The 20,979-nt window shown below is 40.1% G+C and overlaps 1 protein-coding gene across 1 annotated transcript in view; it reads right to left on the bottom strand.

Moving 5' to 3' along the window:
• The window catches only part of LOC139377413 (protein unc-13 homolog A-like), an 88,720-nt gene extending 73,424 nt beyond the window's left edge, over positions 1-15,296 (bottom strand). The window contains exon 1 of the mRNA XM_071120440.1: positions 15,218-15,296. Coding sequence (XP_070976541.1) covers positions 15,218-15,239 — 22 coding nt within the window. The 5' untranslated portion in view covers positions 15,240-15,296. The remainder of the gene's footprint in view (positions 1-15,217) is intronic.
• Between the last annotated feature and the right edge of the window lie 5,683 nt (positions 15,297-20,979).

Raw genomic sequence — 20,979 nt, 5'->3', positions numbered from 1 at the left:
TTTAGTTGAGCATGGTTGGCTATTGAATGAGCGATGAATAAATGTTAGCCTAATATTTGTTGTGGAGTTGGAATAAACCAGTCATGTCAGAAAAGGAGAGACATGCCACGCAATATGATTATGATTTAGGTCTATATAATGAAAGTAAAATAAATATATTAGGCGACATTCTGCTATATGACCTTATCAACGGCAAATGCAGCTTTTTGTCATTAGGCCTACGTTTTAATGTTTTTATTAGCCTACCATTATTATAATTCCTGTGCATCAAACACCTCGATTTCCCCCCCAAAAATGTGGTTTCTAAACAATTTCCACTACAAGTTGTGCGTATGCATGGTCTGAGATTTGCGTGGAGACATGCACACTTTCCTGTCAAGTTCAAAATGTATAAATACCAACCTTTGAGCAAGACTGGCACATGCAAGGTTTAGAGTATTTTTTAGTACCTTTTGCTAAATGGGGTCCCAGGGTTGTTTAGATGAAAGCTATAATGCCAAATGTGTTGTTTTTGTAATAAAGAAACAGGGAAGCACCAGTGACTCGGTCAATAAAAAAAAAGTAAAATGAAGCAGATGCTAAACTACAGGACTGTTTTGCTACACAGACTGGAATATGTTCTGGGATTCTTCCGATGGCATTGAGTACATCACATCAGTCACTGGCTTCATCAATAAGTGTGTCGATGATGTCGTCCCCACAGTGACAGTACGTACATACCAGAAGCCATGGATTACAGGCAAAATCCGCACTGAGCTAAAGGGTAGAGTTGCCACTTTCAAGGAGTGGAACTCTAACCTGGAAGCTTATAAGAAATCCTGCTATGCCCTCCGACGAACCATCAAACAGGCAAAGCGTCAATACAGGACCAAGATTGAGTCGCACTACACCGGCTACGATGCTCGTCGGATGTGGCAGGGCTTGCAAACTATTACAGACTACAAAGAGAAGCACAGCCGCGAGCTGCCCAGTGACACAAGCCTACCAGACAAGCTAAATCACTTCTATGCTCGCTTCGAGGCAAGCAACACTAAGGCATGCATGAGAGCATCAGCAGTTCTAGACGACTGTGTGATCACGCTCTCCATAGCTGATGTGAGTAAGACCTTTTAACAGGTCAACATTCACAAGGCCACAGGGCCAGACGGATTACCAGAACGTGTACTCAGAGCACGCGCTGACCAAATGGCAAGTGTCTTCACTGGCATTTTCAACCTCACTCTGACTGAGTCTGTAATACCAACATGTTTCAAGCAGACCACCATAGTATCTGTGCCCAAGAACACTAAATGACTACTGACCAGTAGCACTCATGTCTATAGCCATGAAGTGCTTTGAAAGAATGGTAATGGCTCACATCAACACCATTATCCCAGAAACCCTAGACCCACTCCAATTTGCATACCGCCCCAACAGATCGACAGATGATGCCTGATCACTGACAACAATGAGACAGCCTATAGGAAGACCTGGCCGTGCAGTGCCAGGACAACAACCTCTCCCTCAACATGATCAAGACAAAGGAGATGATTTTGGACTACAGGAAAAGGAGGACCGAGCACGCCCCCATTCTCATCGACGGGGCTGTAGTGGAGCAGGTTAAGAGCTTCAAGTTCCTCGGTGTCCACATCACCAACAAACTATCATGGTCCAAACACACCAATACAGTCGTGAAGAGGGCACGACAAAGCCTATTCTCCCTCAGGAAACTAAAGAAATTTGACATGTGTCCTCAGATCCTCAAAAAGTTTGACAGCTGCACCATTGAGAGCATACTGACTGGATGTATCACTGCCTGGTATGGCAACTGCTTGGCCTCTGACTGCAAGGCCCTACAGAGGGTAGTTTGTACAGCCTAGTACATCACTGGGGCCAAGCTTCCTGCTATCCAGAACCTCTTTACCAGGCAGTGTCAGAGGAAGGCATAAAAATCAAAGTCTCCAGCCACCCTAGTCATAGACTGTTCTCTTTGCTACTGCACGGCAAGCGGTACCGGAGCACGTCTAGGTCCAAAAGGCTTTTTAACAGCTTCTACCCCCAATCCATAAGACTTCTGAACAGCTAATCAAATGGCTACCCAAACTATTTGCACCCCCCTCCCCTTTACACTGCTGCTACTCCGTTTATTATCTATAAATAGTCACTTTAACTCTACCTACATGTACATATTACCTCGACTAACCGGTGCACATCGACTCTGTACCAGTATCCCCCTGTATATAGCCTCGCTATTGTTATTTTACTGCTGCTCTTTAATTACTTGTCACTTCAATTTTTTACTTATCTATTTTTACTTAAAGAAATTGAACCAACTTGTGCTGAAGGATACCTCTGTCATTCAGCCAGTTCAGGAACAAACAACAATCATTTGAAAGATTGCCCAATAGGCCTATGACTACATGGTACAGCTATTTGTAGGCTATAGCCTAATGTAATAATACATATAGCTTAATATCATTGCACTGTTTGCAAGGAGAGCTTTAGTTTCATAAATAAACGTTGATTTGATTAGCTTGAATACATGGTTACAATATACCTTATTACAGAATAAAAGAAAACAGAGGAACTATCAATTCATTTAATTTATTTGCATAGATTAAACATGCTATCAAATCGATTGACCAAGTAGTGAAATCATAGTCACACACCTCATGTAGCCTAGCTCATAGGCCTATATGTTTTGATAAGGTTTGTATCACAACTGAAGTGGCCAAATAACTTCTTAAAATGAAGCACATTAATCCACTTTACAACCGGTGTAGAGCCTAACTGGTAGACATAGGCGGTGCGTGAGTTTCAAGTTTGGGGAAGATCATTTTCACCATAATTTTTTTTAACCTTTTATAATAAAGCATTACATTGATTTTCGCATTTGCGTCCCTTTTGAGAAGTGTTTTCCAGATAATTGATTGCCTTTTGGAACATTCGCGCTTGTAGCCTACTGCTGTGTGCACATTGCTGCGCTTATAATGTGAAGAAATAGCCTAATAATTGATCAACATTTTAAGCTAAACATTCTGTTCTGTTGCATCAGCCTCATTGCTTTTAAAATGTTGTTTTTTTATGCGAATTTGGGATCTATCGCATCCCACAACTGTCCCAGACTAGGTTTGGAATATTTATTTCTTGCACAGAAGGACATGTTGACCAATACAATAGGTCAACTTTTGTACTAGGGATGATAGTAGAATGGCTTTTGTTGTTCGATAGGCCTACTCATCTAGTTGGCTGATAAAAAGTAGGCCAAATGTGGACAGCTCTTCTAACATCTTCAATAGACGCCTCAGAATTTTATAAGAGGGACTCGCGCAGTTGCGTCCCCGATATCAGTCTTCACTTCGAGCCTATTTCTTAGCTGAGATGTCTGTGAGAAGGACCCGATAACGTGACATGCATTGGCTAATAAGAATTTAAATATCTGAGAGAGCCATGTGAGTGAGAGGTGCTTCGGAGCACGGCAGTCGGGATAAGGGAATAATTATTATATTCAGCCCAAGGACACAATGGTCACTTTGGCATGGATTTTTGAGCGGGCATTATGGCCCCACAAGGAGCATGCCACCGGGAAATTCGAGACCTGATGAGAATATCATCAACTTCTTTTCAAATTGTAAATGACAGACTGAGTAAGGGCGCGCAGCCTGCACAAACCAGAGCTCATGCCTTTCATGCAACTTTTTTCAAATCATCATTGGTCGTATCATGCAGCCTTAGAATGTATTCAAAAATAAAACGTATAGCCCAACGTTTGTAGAACTACTAAAGGTGCATAAATAACTCTAAATTAAGCATATAGGAGTTTCTATTTCTTTGTTAACCGCTCAACACAGAATAGTCGCATGTGCGCACTTCCTTGGAAAACGTTTGGAGAAAATACCCTTTATTTAATTCAGCTATTTTCAATTGTATTCTTCATAATATAAAATAATTCCACAAAATTATAAAATGAACTAGTGTAGCCCATAGCCATATGGCATAGATATATCAGGGCCTAACAAGGACAACTCAGAGTATGCTATTCTGTTCTTCTGAATTAGACTACAGTTTCTTCATATCATGTTTCTTTAGACCTGTCTAAAATAAAATAAAACATTGATTTATTGTGATGGTGTAGGCTATATTACAGGGAATTATTAGACTTTTTAAAAGGTAGATGTTCCAAAGGTCTGCATCAGTGGCTTGTAGACTGTGTGGAAGACAGAAGATGCTAAGAGTGTTTATTTTAATGAACGGTCAATTACCACGAGACCAGTCCGTTTTATGAACATCAAGGCAGACACATGGTGAATTTGTATCCTATATCTTGTTGGTGTGATAAGGTTCATGCGGCTAAACCCCCACTCAGTTAAGTACAGTTAAGCAGTGGTCTCAACTCACGTGGAACCTGTTCTCCCCTACTGTCAACAAAGTCCCTAAAGCCATTGATGGTGGAGGAGCACAGGAGTGAGAAGCGTTGGCACGGCATGTGAATGCCTTCTTCCCTGAATCCCAGAGGGAAAGGCTCTGGCCAACTCTCGCGCTCCAGGATGTTTGCCTGACCTACCAGGTGTGTGTACTCGGGACTGTGCTGCAGCCTGATCCGTTCCAGGCGTGCCTTTTTATAAGGCTGGATAGGAACTGCTGGTGATTGAGTGTGACAATTTGTTTATTTTCACTGAGGGAGTTTTACCCCTCTTCCAGCCACTGCACCTTCCAGGGTTCTTGTACCTGACCTTTCTCTTAGTCCCTCTAAAGAGCGAATTAGTTTGTCAAGCCTCCAAAGTGGTCAAGCCTCCAATGGGCCTTCGAGTGCACACACGTAGCCTACAGTTCATCATTTCCGCCACTGCCAGAGAGAAGACAGGGAAGAAACCACTATAAACCTACCTCTAGGCTGCTATACATATTTATTTAGTTAGTCATTCTATCGTTTTTCATGGAACTTGTGGTAATTAAATGTAATTGACAGAAATAGTTTTACCAGCTCTGTGTATTCTCAAAATCAAAAAAGTGAGGGAGTTCTGCTCCCCCGTGTTCTGGCAGCATTTCACCCAACTCTACTGTACAGAGATTAGTACAGTAGAGTTCTGTACCGTAGAGTATACTTCAGTACCACAGGAGGTTGGTGGCACCCTAATTAGGTTGTGGTAATGGTTTTGAGTGAAATAAGTGGAAGGGTATCAAATACACCGAACACATGGTTTCCATCTGTTTGATGCTATTCCATTTGCTCCATTCCAGCCATTATTATGAGCCGTCCTCCCCTCAGCAGCCTCCACTGTTCAGCACAGTACTGACCTATTCTCTACTTTTATTTACTGTACTGTGCTGACTGGGGGAGGGCTTGTCCAGACTGTTTTCACGCTCTTGCTTCGACCACCACGTGACAGAAAGGGAAAGAAAACTATTATTAGCTGAATATAACAGTATGCCAGTGGAAGGGAGGAAAGTAGCAAGTGACCTACTATGAATCCCCATTGTAGACAATTGTTGCAGTCATTCTGTTACAGATTTTTTGGGTCATTCTGTTACCAACTTGGTAAAATCACTTAATAAATCATAAACCAAATTGTTATCAGTAAAAACACTAAATAATTGGTATTTCTACCTTAACTTGTTAATTCTGTGAACTTCCATTATCCTCCCTCCTCACGAGGGAGAGAAATTTGAAAATACATTTTTGGTAACAGAATGACAGACACCATGCAATATTTCTTAAACTAACAGAAGGCACATTTCTGGTAAAGTAAATATAAGTGTTGATATTAGATGGCAGGGGTGTTTACTTCAACATGATTGTGTTTTGATGTATTTTTAATACTTTAGACTTTTTCTGCTAGATGTTTTTGGAAACACCTTTGCCATCTGTTTGATCAGAAATCAAAGCCTTTGCTTACATTTTATGTTGAAAAATGTATACGGTGCATTCAGAAAGTATTCAGAACCCTTCACTTCTTCCACATTTTGTTACCTTACAGCCTTATTCTAAAATGGATTAAATAAATAAAAAATCAATCTCATCAATCTACACACAATACCCCATAATGACAAAGCGAAAACAGGTTTTTATAAATGTTTGCACATTTATAAAAAATAAAAACAGAAATAGCTTATTTACATAAGTATTCAGACCCTTTGCTATGAGACTCGAAATTGAGCATAGGTGCATCCTGTTTCCATTGATCATCCTTGAGATGTTTCTACAACTTGGAGTCCACTTGTGGTAAATTCAATTGATTGGACGTGATATGGAAAGGCACACACCTGTCTATATAAGGTCCCACAGTTGACGGTGCATGTCAGAGCAAAATCCAAGGAAGAGCTCCGAGACAGGATTGTGTCGAAGCATAGATCTGGGGAAGGGCACCAAAACATTTCTGCAGCATTGAAGGTCCCAAAGTGGCCTCCATCATTCTTTAATGGAAGTTTGGAACCACCAAAAACACTTCCTAGAGCTGGCCGCCCAGCCAAAATGAGCAATTAGAGGAGAAAGGCCTTGGTCAGGGAGGTGACCAAGAACCCGATGGTCACTGACAGAGCTCCAGAGTTCCTCTGTGGAGTTGTGAGAACATTCCAGAAGGACAACCATCTCTGCAGCACTCCACCAATCAAGCCTTTATGGTAGAGTGGCCAGGCGGAAACCACTCCTCAGTAAAAGGCACATGACCGCCTGCTTGGAGTTTGCAAAAAGGCACCTAAAGGACTCTCAGACCATGGGAAACAAGATTCTCTGGTCTGATGAAACCAAGATTGAACTATTTGACCTGAATGCCAAGAGTGGAGACTGTTATAGCAGCAAAGAGGGGACCAACTCCATACTAATGCCCATGATTTTGGAATGAGATGTTCAATGAGCAAGTGTCCACATACTTTTGGTCATGTAGTGTACATGGAAATCCTCAACTGTACACTATAAATTCCTGTCGTCCTATTCTGTGAGTGGGGGTTGAATATCTTTTGTGGCTCTGTCTCTATAAAGCCCACTCTCTCCCTCTGCAGTACTTTTTAAACAGCTCTGATGTAACTGAAGCCTTAGTTAATGCCCCACACTCTCACCACACACACACACACACACACACACACACACTCTCTCTCTCTCTATATATGACAGGGCCTGTGTAGCCTACAAACACACACGCAATCACAGTGCATCCCACAGCGAGTTTTAAAATTCAACAACCCTCACCTGCACAGCTGATAATACTCAATACAGGCCTGTTTGGACAAAGTCTCCATGACAACGGACAAAAGGGGACGATGTGTGAAATTCCCTGACTAAGCGAGAGAAGAGACATTATACACTGAACTAGTGATGAGAGTCTTACTGGAATACCAATGAAGTTACTGTATTATTAGATTGCACAGAGGCTGAAGCGTCTGTGCCTGCCTGTAGTTACAAACAGAGAAAATCATGTTGTGTTGAAGAACTTAAGCTATTCTGTATCTCCTTCAACACTTTGCTGGCTGAACATCTGAAATAGATTCAGTTCATTTTCAAACCCTAAATGAATATCCAAATTCTATACCCATTGTAACTCTGCCAGGCAGCACTGCAAATTAAACCATTCAATATTGGACTGAAACTGGAGAATCAAATAAATTGCCTCTTCATCGCTGGAAACACATGTCTAATTGTAGCAGCAGATGAGAACAGACCACTAGCTGATTGTGTTCCAGCAGGACTAGAAACGGCTCAGGCAATATATCAGTACGTGAGAAAGATCAATGGGAAATATATTTAATTGCAGAAAGGCATGGAGCTAATGCTTAATAATAGTTCTGAATCATGCCCATGTAAATTATTAAGGGAGGAACCTACGCTCAAACAATATACGTGCACGCACATGCACATTTACACACAAACATGCATGCATGCCTAATGACACACATACATTACACACACACACAATACACTAATCAATACAGTACAATTTATACAGCAAGAATATCGGTTCAACAGGTACAGCAAGCTCTATAAGTAGATTTGGAAAATATCGGGGAGTGAGTTTGCCAGAATAAACTTGTTTTAAACACCAAGTAAACCAAGGTTATGTTGGTCTGTTCCACCAGGAAAAGCATGGGATACAATTAAGTATGGGGGGATACAAATTGAGGAAGTGGCAGAAACCAAACTACTAGGAGTGCAGCTAGACAACTGCTTACCATGGTCGTCTCAAATAACTCATCAATGTATAAAAATAAAAAAATATTAAAACGGCATGCATGATCAGAAGGATAGCTAAATATTTAACGGGAAAGATTCTTAGGCAAATAACTCAAGCATTAATTGGGAGTCAGGTAAACTACTGTTCGGTGGTCTGGGGAAATGCATTAGCAAGTGAAATTAGGAGGCTGCAGATTGCACAGAACAAAGCAGCAAGGATTGTTTTAAGGTGGAGATATGGTTCTTCTGTTGTAGTCATGTTCAATGCTCTTGGTTGGTCATCAATCAACAAGATAATTGAAGAAAAAAAACATGCTTATATTATTTTATAATATACACAATTTAAAACGGCCAAACTCTATTCACAACAGAATTCAGTTGGTAAGAGACAGACATTCAGTAAATACTAGGAATAGATTGTCCACCATCTGTGTCATCCAGACAGAAAAGAGAAATAGCAAAATAACATTTTGATTTAGAGCAATAAAGAAATGTAATCATTTCTCTGAGCAAACCAGAAATCTTCCAATATACAAATTACAACAATACTTTAAAACCATTTAAATAGAATACATAGGAAAGTTGTGCTGGACTGTGGTAGATGAAGAATCAATCCATCTTTTTAGACTGTTAAGAGTATTTATTGGGTCATTATGTATGTTTGTAACAGTGTGTTATATGTGAAAATGTGATTGTATTATAAATTGTATTTTAATGTTGAAGGACTCTTGGAAGATTAGTCCAAATGAGGACTAAAATAGATCCTAATAAAATCAAATGAAGTCAATCAATGGCAATTTTCACAAAGTGTTGCAATGGATGGGTGCATTCAAACAAAACTGTTTATAGCAGTGGTTTCCCAAACTGTTTTATTTTGTTACCCATCAGTTTTCCTAATATTCACCAAGTAAAACACAACTCTTTGTAAGACAGAAAACTATGCCTATTTCTACCCAGAATCGAACCCAGAACGACAGCATAATTTGGCCTGACATCCCTGGTCTGTACTATCACCAGCTTTTATGTACTTGCAATTCCGCCAGCGTAATTATTGTATTATGGTTCCCTGATCTGTACTACACAGTAGAGGTCGACCGATTAATCGGAACGGCCGATTAATTAGGGCCGATTTCAAGTTTTCATAGCAATCGGAAATCGGTGTTTTTGGACGCCGATTTTGCCTATTATTATTATTATTTTTTAACATCTTTATTTAACTAGGCAAGTCAGTTAAGAACACATTTTTATTTCCAATGACGGCCTAGGAACGGTGGGTTAACTGCCTTGTTCAGGGGCAGAATGACAGATTTTTACCTTGTCAGCTCTGGGATTCAATCTTGCAACCTTAAGGTTAACTAGTCCAACGCTCTAAACACCTGCTTCTCATTGCACTCCACGAGGAGCCTGCCTGTTACGCGAATGCAGTAGAAGCCAAGGTAAGTTGCTAGCTAGCATTAAACTTATCTTATAAAAAACAATCGATCAATCAATCATAATCACTAGTTAACTACACATGGTTGATGATATTACTAGTTTATCTAGCGTGTCCTGCTTTGCATATAATCGATACAACGCAGGGGGATGATTTAACAAAAGAGCATTTGCGAAAAAAGCACAATCGTTGCCTGACTGTACCTAACCATAAACACCAATGCCTTTCTTAAAATCAATACACAGAAGTTTACATTTTTTAACCTGCATATTTAGCTAAAAGAAATCCAGGTTAACAGGCAATATTAACCAGGTGAAATTGTCACTTCTCTTGCGTTCATTGCACGCAGAGTCAGGGTATATGCAACAGTTTGGGCAGCCTGGCTCATTGCGAACTAATTTGCCAAACTTTTACGTAATTATGACATAACATTGAAGGTTGTACAATGTAACAGGAATATTTAGACTTAGGGATGCCACCCGTTAGATAAAATACGGAACGGTTCCATATTTCACTGAAATACTAAACGTTTTGTTTTCGAAATGATAGTTTCCGGATTCAACCATTTTAATGACCAAAGGCTCATATTTCTGTGTGTTATTATGTTATAATTAAGTCTATGATTTGATATTTGATAGAGCAGTCTGAGCGATGGTAGGCAGCAGCAGGCTCGTAAGCATTCATTCAAACAGCACTTTCGTTCGTTTTGCCAGCAGCTCTTCGCAAGCACAGCACTGTTTATGACTTCAAGCCTATCAACTCCCGAGATTAGGCTGGTGTAACTTATGTGAAATGGCTAGCTAGTTAGCGGGGTGCGGCGTATAGAGTTTCAAACTTCACTCGCTCTGAGACTTAAAAAAACACAAATGCAGCTACTTTGCTGTTATTCTGGCTGCAATTTTTGACATGACTGTAAGTGAGCTGTAGTTTAATATGTTAGTAACCTTGACTTTGTCTTGGGCCTAACAACGGCCGCGCCAGTACTGTATATACTCCAAACACCAGCTTCTCGGGTACTATCACTTGAGTACAGTACATTATACTGTGCTCTACTGTATTTGGACTGAACTCTACTCTATTTTTATTTTCTTTACTGTACTGTGCTGTCCAAACTTGTGAAACATAGACGTCTACGATTGGTCCAGATTTGCAGAGTTCACCAATCATGGACGTTTATGTTTGGGCCAAATCAAGGCCAACAACAAAAAAAATATATGTCTGTAGACGTTGAAATCAAGGTCAATCCGTACCAGAAAAAAAGGGCTGTTGTTGTTGAAATCAAGGCAAGGGTGGACTGACCAAATGTCAACTACTTTTCAATGTCCATGGATGTCCGGTGTCGGTCCGTGCTGATTACAGTAAATGGAAAAAGAGAGGGCTCATGGGTAGGTGTCAGTAAGGGAGAGTTAACATTAGCTGGAGCGAGATAAGAGAGGGAGGGAGGCGTTGTCTGGACTGTTTTCACACTCTCGCTTTGACCACCAGACTAATTGGAAGGTCTACCTTTTACTTGTGTGAACTTTCATTATCCTCCTCATGAGGGAGAGAAACGAGAAAATATCTTAAAGATATGTGGGTTTTTGATAACGGAATTACAAGGCACAAGACAATGTTTCTTAAACTTACAGAAGGCAAATAATTTATCAAACTAAATAAGTGTTACTGGTGATATTAGTTGGCAGGGGTCTTAACTTCAACACTGTGTTTAAATGTAGTATTTCTAATAACTTTTGAGACTTTTTCTAGTTGACGTTTTCTTAAGACTCCTTTTCCATCTATTGAAGCAGAAATCAAAGCCATTACTTAAAGTCAATTTAAGATGGAAAATGGTTGAAAAATGTGCCTGCCTTCATTTCCCCAACATATAGACTCTTAGCTTTTGTTTTGACACTCATTTTGATATGCTCCTATGAACTTTCCATATTGGTGCTCATGGGGATTTTTACATGGAAATGACCCTAGTTAACTAGTTTTTTTATGCATACACAAAGTAAATCTAGAAATACAGCTTGCTTTCATGCAATTATTCATGTAACCTACTCTTTCTCCTATGCCAGTATCTATCATGTGTCCAAAACATAATCAGTATTCATGGTATTCTTATGACAGGATAAAAATGTATTGACTGTAAAACAGAACGACTGAAAAGGCTACACAGATTGATTTGGTTGAATCCCATAAAAAAACATTACTTAGAACTCAACTTCATATGCACCACATACGCTTGACATTCTACATATTGCTCTTGTAACCGTGATGGTCCAGTGAACTACGCTTGTGTGATGAGTAATGTTGCTTTAGGCTTAAGAACCCTTACTATAACTGCCATTAGCTCATTAGGTTACCACAGTCTTGGAGCCTGGATCTTGGGCGGCAGGGTAGCCTAGTGGTTAGAGTGTTGGATTAGTAACCAGAGGGTTGCAAGTTCAAATCCCCGAGCTGACACGGTACAAATCTGTCCCTGAACAAGGCACTGTCCAACTAGGCCGTCATTGAAAATAAGAATTTGTTCTTAACTGACTTGTTCAGTTAAAAAAAAAAAAAAGATCTGAAGACACAGGTTTGACACCTGGCCGTTTACCACTCTCTTAGTGCAACAACACTTTTTCCCGCATTAACTCGGACATTGAGTGGCGAAGACGGACGCGTAGAGTCAGAGAGATTCAACAGCAATCTCATCTGAACAGGCCTATGTTTGATAACTGTCTTTGATTTATTGGGGAGTTAAAAGGATTGCCAGAGGACTTTAGAGAGGATCCCAGTGGGATAAACCATAAACCACTTGAACTGTCAGATGTGAAATACGCCGCCCAGCCACCACCAGACCCCAATTACTTCCTGATTTGGCCTCGTTTTGAAGATTGCTCATTAAGAAATGCCATGACTGATGCCAAGACTGCCAGATGGTGAAGCGTGATTCATCACTCCAGATGAATCACGCTCCACTGCTCCAGAGTCCAATGGCAGCGAGCTTTACACCACTCCAGCCGACACTTAGCATTGCACATAGTGATCTTAAGCTTGTGTGCATCTGCTCGGCCATGGAAACCCATTTCATGAGTTCTTGTGCTGAAGTTGCTTCCAGAGGCAGTTTGGAACTCTGTAGTGAGTGTTGCAATCGAGGACAGACTTTTTTTACGTGGTACATGCTTCAGCACTTGGCGGTCCTGTTCTATGTGCTTGTGTGGCCTACAACTTCGCTGCTGTTGCTCCTAGATGTTTCCAGTTCATAATAACAGCACTTACAGTCGACTGGGGCAACTCTAGCAGGGCAGAAATTTGACACACTGACTTGTTGGGAAGGTGGCATCCTATGATGATGAAAGTGTTGAAAGTCACTGAGCTCCTCGGCACGGGCCATTCTACTGCCAATGTTTGGTGGCTAGCTAGCTAGTTAAAATGGGCTGTTTCCTAAATTAGCCATGGATGGAGATAGGGATTTGGACTTGTGGTTTTACTTAATTCTTTGTACTGGCCAGTGATGTACATCAGGGATTTCGGGAATTCACTTCTTCAAGGTCTGAAGCAGCACTGCTGGTTTCTTTTTTTCTTCCTGGTTGTTAATTGATGGTTTATGTCACTGATTTGTCAGACTTACCTCTCAGTCACCAGGTAGTGTGCCAGGTTTGAATACTTTCGTACTTTCGGAAAAATACTTTAAAGTACTACTTAAGTAGTTTTTGAGGTATCTGTACTTTACTATTTATATTTTTGCCTACTTTTACTTCACTATATTCCTTGAGAAAATGAAGTACTTTTTACTCCATACATTTTTTCCTGAGTTACAATTTGAATGCTTAGCAGTAGAGGAAAAAGGACAAATTAACACACTTATCAATAGAACGTCCCGGGTCATTCCTACTGCCTGCTCTGGTGGACTCACTAAACATAAATGCTTCCTTTGTAAATGTGTTGCTGGAGTGTGCCCTGGTTGTCAAAAAAATGAATAAAAAAAGGAAATGGTGCAGTCTGATATGCTAATTATAAGGAATGATGATGTATAGCATTTACTTTTACTTTGCACTTTTAGTATGACAATTGAGTACTTTTTTCACCACTGTACTTAAGTACATTTAAAATCTGATACTTTTAGACTTTTACTCAAGTAGTATTTTACTGGGTTACTTTCACTTCAGTAATTTTATATTATGGTATCCAGTGGTGTAAAGTACTTAAGTAAAAAATACTTTAAAGTAATACTGAAGTAGTTTTTGGGGGTATGTGTACTTTACTATTTATATTTTTGACAACTTATTTTTACTTCACTACATTCCTTAAGAAAATATTGTACCTTTTACTCCATACATTTTCCTTGACACACAAAAGTACTCGTAACATTTTCAATGCTTAGGACAGGACAATAGTCCAATTCATGCACTTATCAACAAAACAACTGGTCATCACTACTGCCTCTGATCTGGTGGATTCACTAAGCACATATGCTTCGTTTATTGAATGATGTCTGAATGAGTGTGCCCCTGGCAATATGTCAAATGTTTTTAAAGAAAATGGTGTCTGGTTTCCTTAATATAAGGAATTTGATATGATTTATACTTTTAGTTTTGATATTTAAGTAGATTTGAGCAATTACATTTACTTTTGATACTTAAGTATATTTAAACCAATTACTTTTAGACTTTTACTCAAGTCTAATTTTACTGAGAGACTAACTTGAGTGATGTTGTATTAAGCCATCTTTCATTTTACTCAAGTACGACATTTGAGTACTTTTCCCACCTCTGCACATATGAATGCTGTGCACCAGATCATGCAACGCTAGATGAGATGATCTGAGGTCACGCGGTTCGACAGGGACATGTCGTTACATTTCAGCCCACAGGTGGCACGACCTGGCGCGAACATAGGATTTCCTCACGACCGCGGGAGGCTCGCTTCCACGCAGCAGCGGAGCGGCAGGGGCTATCCTTTCCTTGCTACACCCGCCGCCCACACATGAACTGGCATGGCACGCAACACACATGCAGCTAAAACGGTGCTAAGGATGGCAAAAGGTAAATAATGTCCACATTTTGATCATTACATGTTTAAATCCAAGATAAGGTTACACACAGGCACAGCAGCTCCTCAGTCCGTTGTGAATAAGACAATCATTGATAGCCTACTTATAACTTAATACAATATAGCCTTAATACAATATTTCCGGATACTATTCGGCTTCTTCAATCTGAGCTGTGACTCTTGGCATAATTTTATTGCACCTCAAGCATACATAGCCAAATCATCTTTCCATAGAAAGCTGCCAGACACCCTTAAAAAAAAACCGGACCTCTGTCATCAGAAAAACGTATTTCACCTGAGAAAAATCAACTCAAGTAGCCTATAGCTAGTTCTCTGCAAAGGATCGCGTTCTTAAAATAACTGTCAACCAAATGTACAGGTGTGAATACATTTTTTTCCACGGGTAAAACAGTAAGGTGATAACTAAGTCTGGCTATGTAACGTTATGCCATTTCCAATGTTTAGGCTACTCCAACATTAAAGGCTACCATGGTAATTGCGTATTGGTCAAACACCGAATCGGCTATAGCTCCTTGCAGGTAGCCTACAATATATAACAACCACATCAAATAAATATGAAATGTAACATTAATGGTATAAACATAGTGTGCATGTCTTCTTACCTCTGACACAGAGAAGGGACATCTCTGAAAGTAGCTGTGAGAGTCCCCGGCTGTCCTCAACCGGCCGCCTGTTCTTCACTGTTTCGCTTGGCTACAGTTACCTCCCCGGTGTAGGCTACATAGGTAGACTGCATCAAAACATTGGCTAAATATCCCAAAAACGTTTCGAGGACATATTACAATGAACCCGTCCGTTTTTCAGTGATATAGCTATTTGTCTTGCTGTTGAAGTGCTCCCCTCACTAAGCCGCATCTCTCGCGCTCTCCTCATTGCTCTCCTCCACTGCTCTCGCGAGGACAGCTTCGTGACGTCAGTTAATGTGACGCGAGGCAGCAGGTATTATGTGGTCTAATTTGAGTATAATGAAGTCTGTTTCTTGTGAGATGTTCTGTCCTCAGATACAGAGAGCTGTGAAAGCCTGTCTGCAGAAGAGGTCCAAATGAAGAGCAGTGGTTTGAATCCCTAGTCCTGGTCCTGGAGACTAAGAGGGGCACATTTTTGTTTTTACCTAGACCTGCACAGTTGATTCAAATGGTCAACTCATCATCAAGTGGTATTATTGTATTCATTTGTGATGCTATCCTTGATATGATCCTGCTGTTGTCACATGCTACACATGCACATGCATCTATCATTCTAATGTATTCATGATTTGTTATAAGGGATATTATACTTTAGTAATCCACAATGACCTGGTGATGTAAAAGTCTAATAATGACATTATCTTCCATATTCCTACAGATACCTTGTCACTGAAGATTTCCTTCAAAACAATTGTCTACAGTTACCATTTAGGGCACTGCAAGGTTGGGTTACCAACCTGGGACTGCCTCCTGGAGGAATTCAGGCATATGAAGGCTACCTGTTTCCTGAAAAACTTCATGAGGATGGACACAAGGATCAGGAGGGGATCTGCAGCTTGCCGCCGTGTGCCAGAGGAGAAGTCTGCTACTCTGCAGGATGTTTCAAGGATGGGGTCCAACAACGCAGCAAGAAAGGCAATCCGTGTGGGAGATCTTCACCTCCTACTTCTTCAAAGAAGGTGCTGTTCCCTGGCAACATCGTAGACTACACTATGCATAACCAAAGCCTCTTTTAACTTGTTATGGCTGGGGGCAGTATTGAGTAGCTTGGATGAATAAGGTGCCGAGAGTAAACTGTCTGCTACTCAGGCCCAGTTCCTAATATATGCATATTATTAGTAGATTTGGATAGAAAACACTGAAGTTTCTAAAACTGTTTGAATGATGTCTGTGAGTATAACAGAACTCATATGGCAGGCAAAAACCTGAGAAAAAATCCAACCAGGAAGTGGGAAATCTGAGGTTTGTAGTTTTTCAACTCATTCCCTATCGAATGCACAGTGCATATGGGGTCAAATTGCACTTCCTAGCTGCCACTAGATGTCAACAGTCTTTAGAACCTTGTTTGATGCTTCTACTGTGAAGTGGGGAAGGGAATGAGAGGGGAATGAGTCAGAGGTCTGGCAGAGAGCCACGAGCTGGCCACGCGCAATCACGTGAGAGTTAGCTTGAGTTCCATTGCATTTCTGAAGACAAAGGAATTCTCCGGTTGGAACATTATTGAAGATGTATGTTAAAAACATCCTAAAGATTGAGTCTATACATTGTTTGACATGTTTCTACGGACTGTAACGGAACTTTTTGACTTTTCGTCTGCTCCTAGTGATCGCGCGTCATGAATTTGGATTACTGGGCTAAACGCGAGAACAAAAAGGAGGTATTTGGACATAAATTATGGACATTATCGAAACAAAAAACATTTATTGTGGAACTGGGATTCCTGGGAGTGCATTCTGATGAAGATCATCAAAGGTAAGTGAATATTTATAATGCTATTTCTGACTTCTGTTGACTACACAACATGGTGGATGTTTTGGGTTGTTTTGGTCTCTGAGCGCCGTACTCAGATTATTGCATGGTGTGCTTTTTCAGTAAAGCTTTTTTGAAATCTGACACAGCGGTTGCATTAAGGAGAAGTGTATCTATAATTCCGTGCATAATAGTTGTATCTTTTATCAATGTTTATTATGAGTATTTCTGTAAATTGATGTGCAGTACTCTGCAAAATCACCGGATGTTTTGGAACTATTGAACGTAACGCGCCAATGTATACTGAGATTTTTTTATATAAATACGATCTTTATCGAACAAAACATACATGTATTGTGTAACATGAAGTCCTATGAGTGTCCCCTGATGAAGATCATCGAAGATTAGTGATTCATTTATCTCTATTTCTGCTTTTTGTGACTCCTCTCTTTGGTTGGAAAAATGGCTGTGTTTTTCTGTGACTTGGCTCTGACCTAACATAATCGTTTGGTTTGCTTTCTTCGTAAAGCCTTTTTGAAATCGGACACTGTGGTAGGATTAACAAGAAGTGTATCTTTAAAATGGTGTAAAATACAGTACTTGTATGTTTGAGGAATTTTAATTATGGGATTTCTGTTGTTTTGAATTTGGCGCCCTGCACTTTCACTGGCTGTTGTCATACACTATGCACAACCAAAGAGCCATCCACATTGCAATAAGAATATTCTTCAAGCTATGTAAACTGCAGTTATTCAATTCCCAGTTTCTCTTCTCAGGAGAGGGTGCTGTTTAGGTAAGGGTGTGATGTCTGTACAAAACAAAACAGGCTATTTTAAGTCACCCATATAGATTTTTTTTAAACAATTAGACACCCTATAACCCACATACTCATGTGTCAATCTGATTGATGGATTGTGTTGTGCAGTAAGCAGGCTCAGGTGTATAACTGTGGCTCCTTCCACCTTCAAAGAATAGGCAAGAAGGGCAACCATGGAGAATAGTAAGACACTTCATTATTTCTATAACTACGCTATATTGTTTGTCCTCATGTGTCTGCATGTTTTTCAGCATAAAGTACTCTGCAGCCACTTAGTGTGGACACCAGGTGAGGCCACACACGCAGATTTCTGTTGAACACGGTCTCTTTAACTACCTTATTTTCTCAATATGTCTCTCTCCTTCACTTCATCCCTCTCTCCCCTTCTCCCTAAATCCTCTAGGTTATATCATCTCTGTCGGTGAAACCCTCCCGCATTTAAACTGGCTACACAGAGGGCACAGCATGATCAGAGGTGAGAGGTCACTTGGTCGGGTCAACAGGAAGTATTATTAACGAGATGCTTTACATTGAAATACAGATAGAGATACAGTAGTCCCAGAATTAATGATCCAAGGTAAGTTTTGCATTTCACCTCCTGATGATTGATGACTTACAGTGTTAGAATAAATAAAAAACACAAGGTTTTAACATGCTCTCTCTTTCTCCATCTGTCTCTTGTCTGCATGTATGTTTTGATGTGAGAAAGGATGCCAACCCTCAGTTCCGTCATTGCCACCTCACCCGCTCTTAAGATAACCATCGAGGAGCCCAAGGCTGGTTAGAAGACACCACTAGGGACAGTATTATGTGATGAACTGAGAGAATATTAGAGTAGCACTGTGATTCATTAATCATATGCTACCTTCCCTGCTCCTATGTTCTTACCTCTTTCCCTTTGTCTTTACACCTCTCTCGCCACCCCCTCTTTCTTCCTCTGCTTTTATAATGCACAACAGATTGAACTTGTATTTATAATATTACAATTGTAATATTTATAATGCATGTATTATGTATTTATAACACTTGGATAAAGAACTTCTTTCATTAAAGCATTTTACATGCTCTAAGGGTTGAAATTAAGTCTCTCATTTGATGAAATATTATACCTATTATGTTTTTATCAGATCAATACAGATAAAGAAAATTAGATATTGAGATGAACCGGTTTTAGAGTATTTGCATGATGCATAGGAAGTGTAGTGTACTGTTTAAAAAAATTATATTTCTGTATATATGAATTACAAATCAGCCTTTAACTAGTTAAATCATGTTTCTAGTCTATTGCATAGTTACAATGTGTAATCATTGATGTCCCAGGACCAAGATTGTTAAACACTGTTGAAGTGTATAATTGTAATACATACATGCAGACTCAGCCTCATTCAAAGACTGGAATTTGATACTCCTGGTATTGGATATGACTGAAAAACAATCTCAAAGACATTCACACCTGAACTGCACCTCTATTTTCCAAAGTAGAGTACATGATCAGTGAATATATTAAATGTACAGGCTACAATGTGGCGATCTCATGCATGGTAATAACTACATGTATATACGACTTGCATCCTTGACAGTTATATTTTTTTCTACGCAATGCATAGGCTTCATTAATGTCATTCACACTGTTTTGAAGTTGACAACTGGCTATGGCAGCTGAGGTTCATAGCTAGGTTCTGAACTAATATGTATACCAAACGCTTTAGACACAGATCGGCTACATAGCTAGCTACACATCCACAGGCATAAAAGGTATTTTTTATTCTCCACTGCACAATAACCAATAACATAGTTAGCTAGCTACGTTACTTCATCTATCCGCATTGCATCGCAAATATCAGCAAGGCAAGCCTACAAAATTCTACATTGAATTTGCAGTAAATTATTTAGCTAGCTAGATTCTTTACATCCACTGTTTCACAAGATGACAGCCTAGTTTTCTGGTTGTTTCAGGAGTCCCTAAAACAACCAGAATTACAATTTCATTCTCATGTCACAACACCCATAAAGCTAGTCAGCTAGCTTGCTAAATCGCGATTTTCGTAAATTAATTTGACAAAAAAATATGCATTATTGTTTGTCTCTACATTAACTAACATATTTCTCTCAACTGTACATTTTTTTGCATGATTCCTTATGACGTTATCACGTTTGCTTTCATCCTAGTATTTTTGTCAGCCACCTTTGTTGAAGAAAATCTCCAGCCTTGGGTCGCATAGCGTCAAATTCGTCATGGGAACTACTCGATATGATTGGTCATCGCCCAGCGGTCTCCGCTGGTGATTTGCATAAAGTTGAGAAAGTTTATATTTTTCACCGCCTCCCACACCACGTTCACACCACCCAAAGGTTCCCTGCCCTCTACGCTTCTCACAACTTCCCTTCCACTGAAAATTAATGGGAAGCGGTGGTTACTGCTGAACACCGGGCGTTGGCGAAGCGGAATCCACCGCAGCCTCCGCGAGGCGGGAGACCTATGAGCTCTGGGTGCCCATGTGCCCTTCATCTTTCACCTACAGTACCTGTCAAAAGTTTGGACACACCTGCTCATTCAAGGGTTTTTCCTTATTTTTACTATTTTCTACATTGTAGAATAATAGTAGTGAAAATATCAAAACTATGAAATAACACATATGGAATCATGTAATAACCCAAAAAGTGTTAATCAAATCCAAATATATTTTAGATTTTAGATTCTTCAAAGTAGCCACCCTTTGCCTTGATGACAGCTTTGCACAATCTTGGCATTCTCTCAACCAGGTTCATGAGGAATGTTTTTCCAACGGTCTTGAAGGAGTTCCCACATATGCTGAGCACTTGTTGGATGCTTTTCCTTCACCCTGCGTTCCAAATCATCACAAATAATTTCAATTGGGTTGAGGTCAGGTGATTAGGGAGGCCAGATCATCTGATGCAGCACCATCACTCTCCTTCTTGGTCAAACTGCCTTTACACCGCCTGGAGGAATGTGTTGGGTCATGGTCCTGTTGAAAAACAAATGATAGTCCCACTAAGCGCAAACCAGATGGGAAGGCGTATCACTGCAGAATGCTGTGGTAGCCTGCAGCGGTAGTCATGCTGGTGTGTGCATTGAATTCTAAATAAATCA

This window comes from Oncorhynchus clarkii, chromosome 20 (assembly GCF_045791955.1).
Source record: "Oncorhynchus clarkii lewisi isolate Uvic-CL-2024 chromosome 20, UVic_Ocla_1.0, whole genome shotgun sequence".
NCBI classification, from domain to species: domain Eukaryota; kingdom Metazoa; phylum Chordata; class Actinopteri; order Salmoniformes; family Salmonidae; genus Oncorhynchus; species Oncorhynchus clarkii.
Note: the sequence above shows the minus strand (reverse complement) of the source record. Positions and strands in the feature narration are given on the sequence as shown.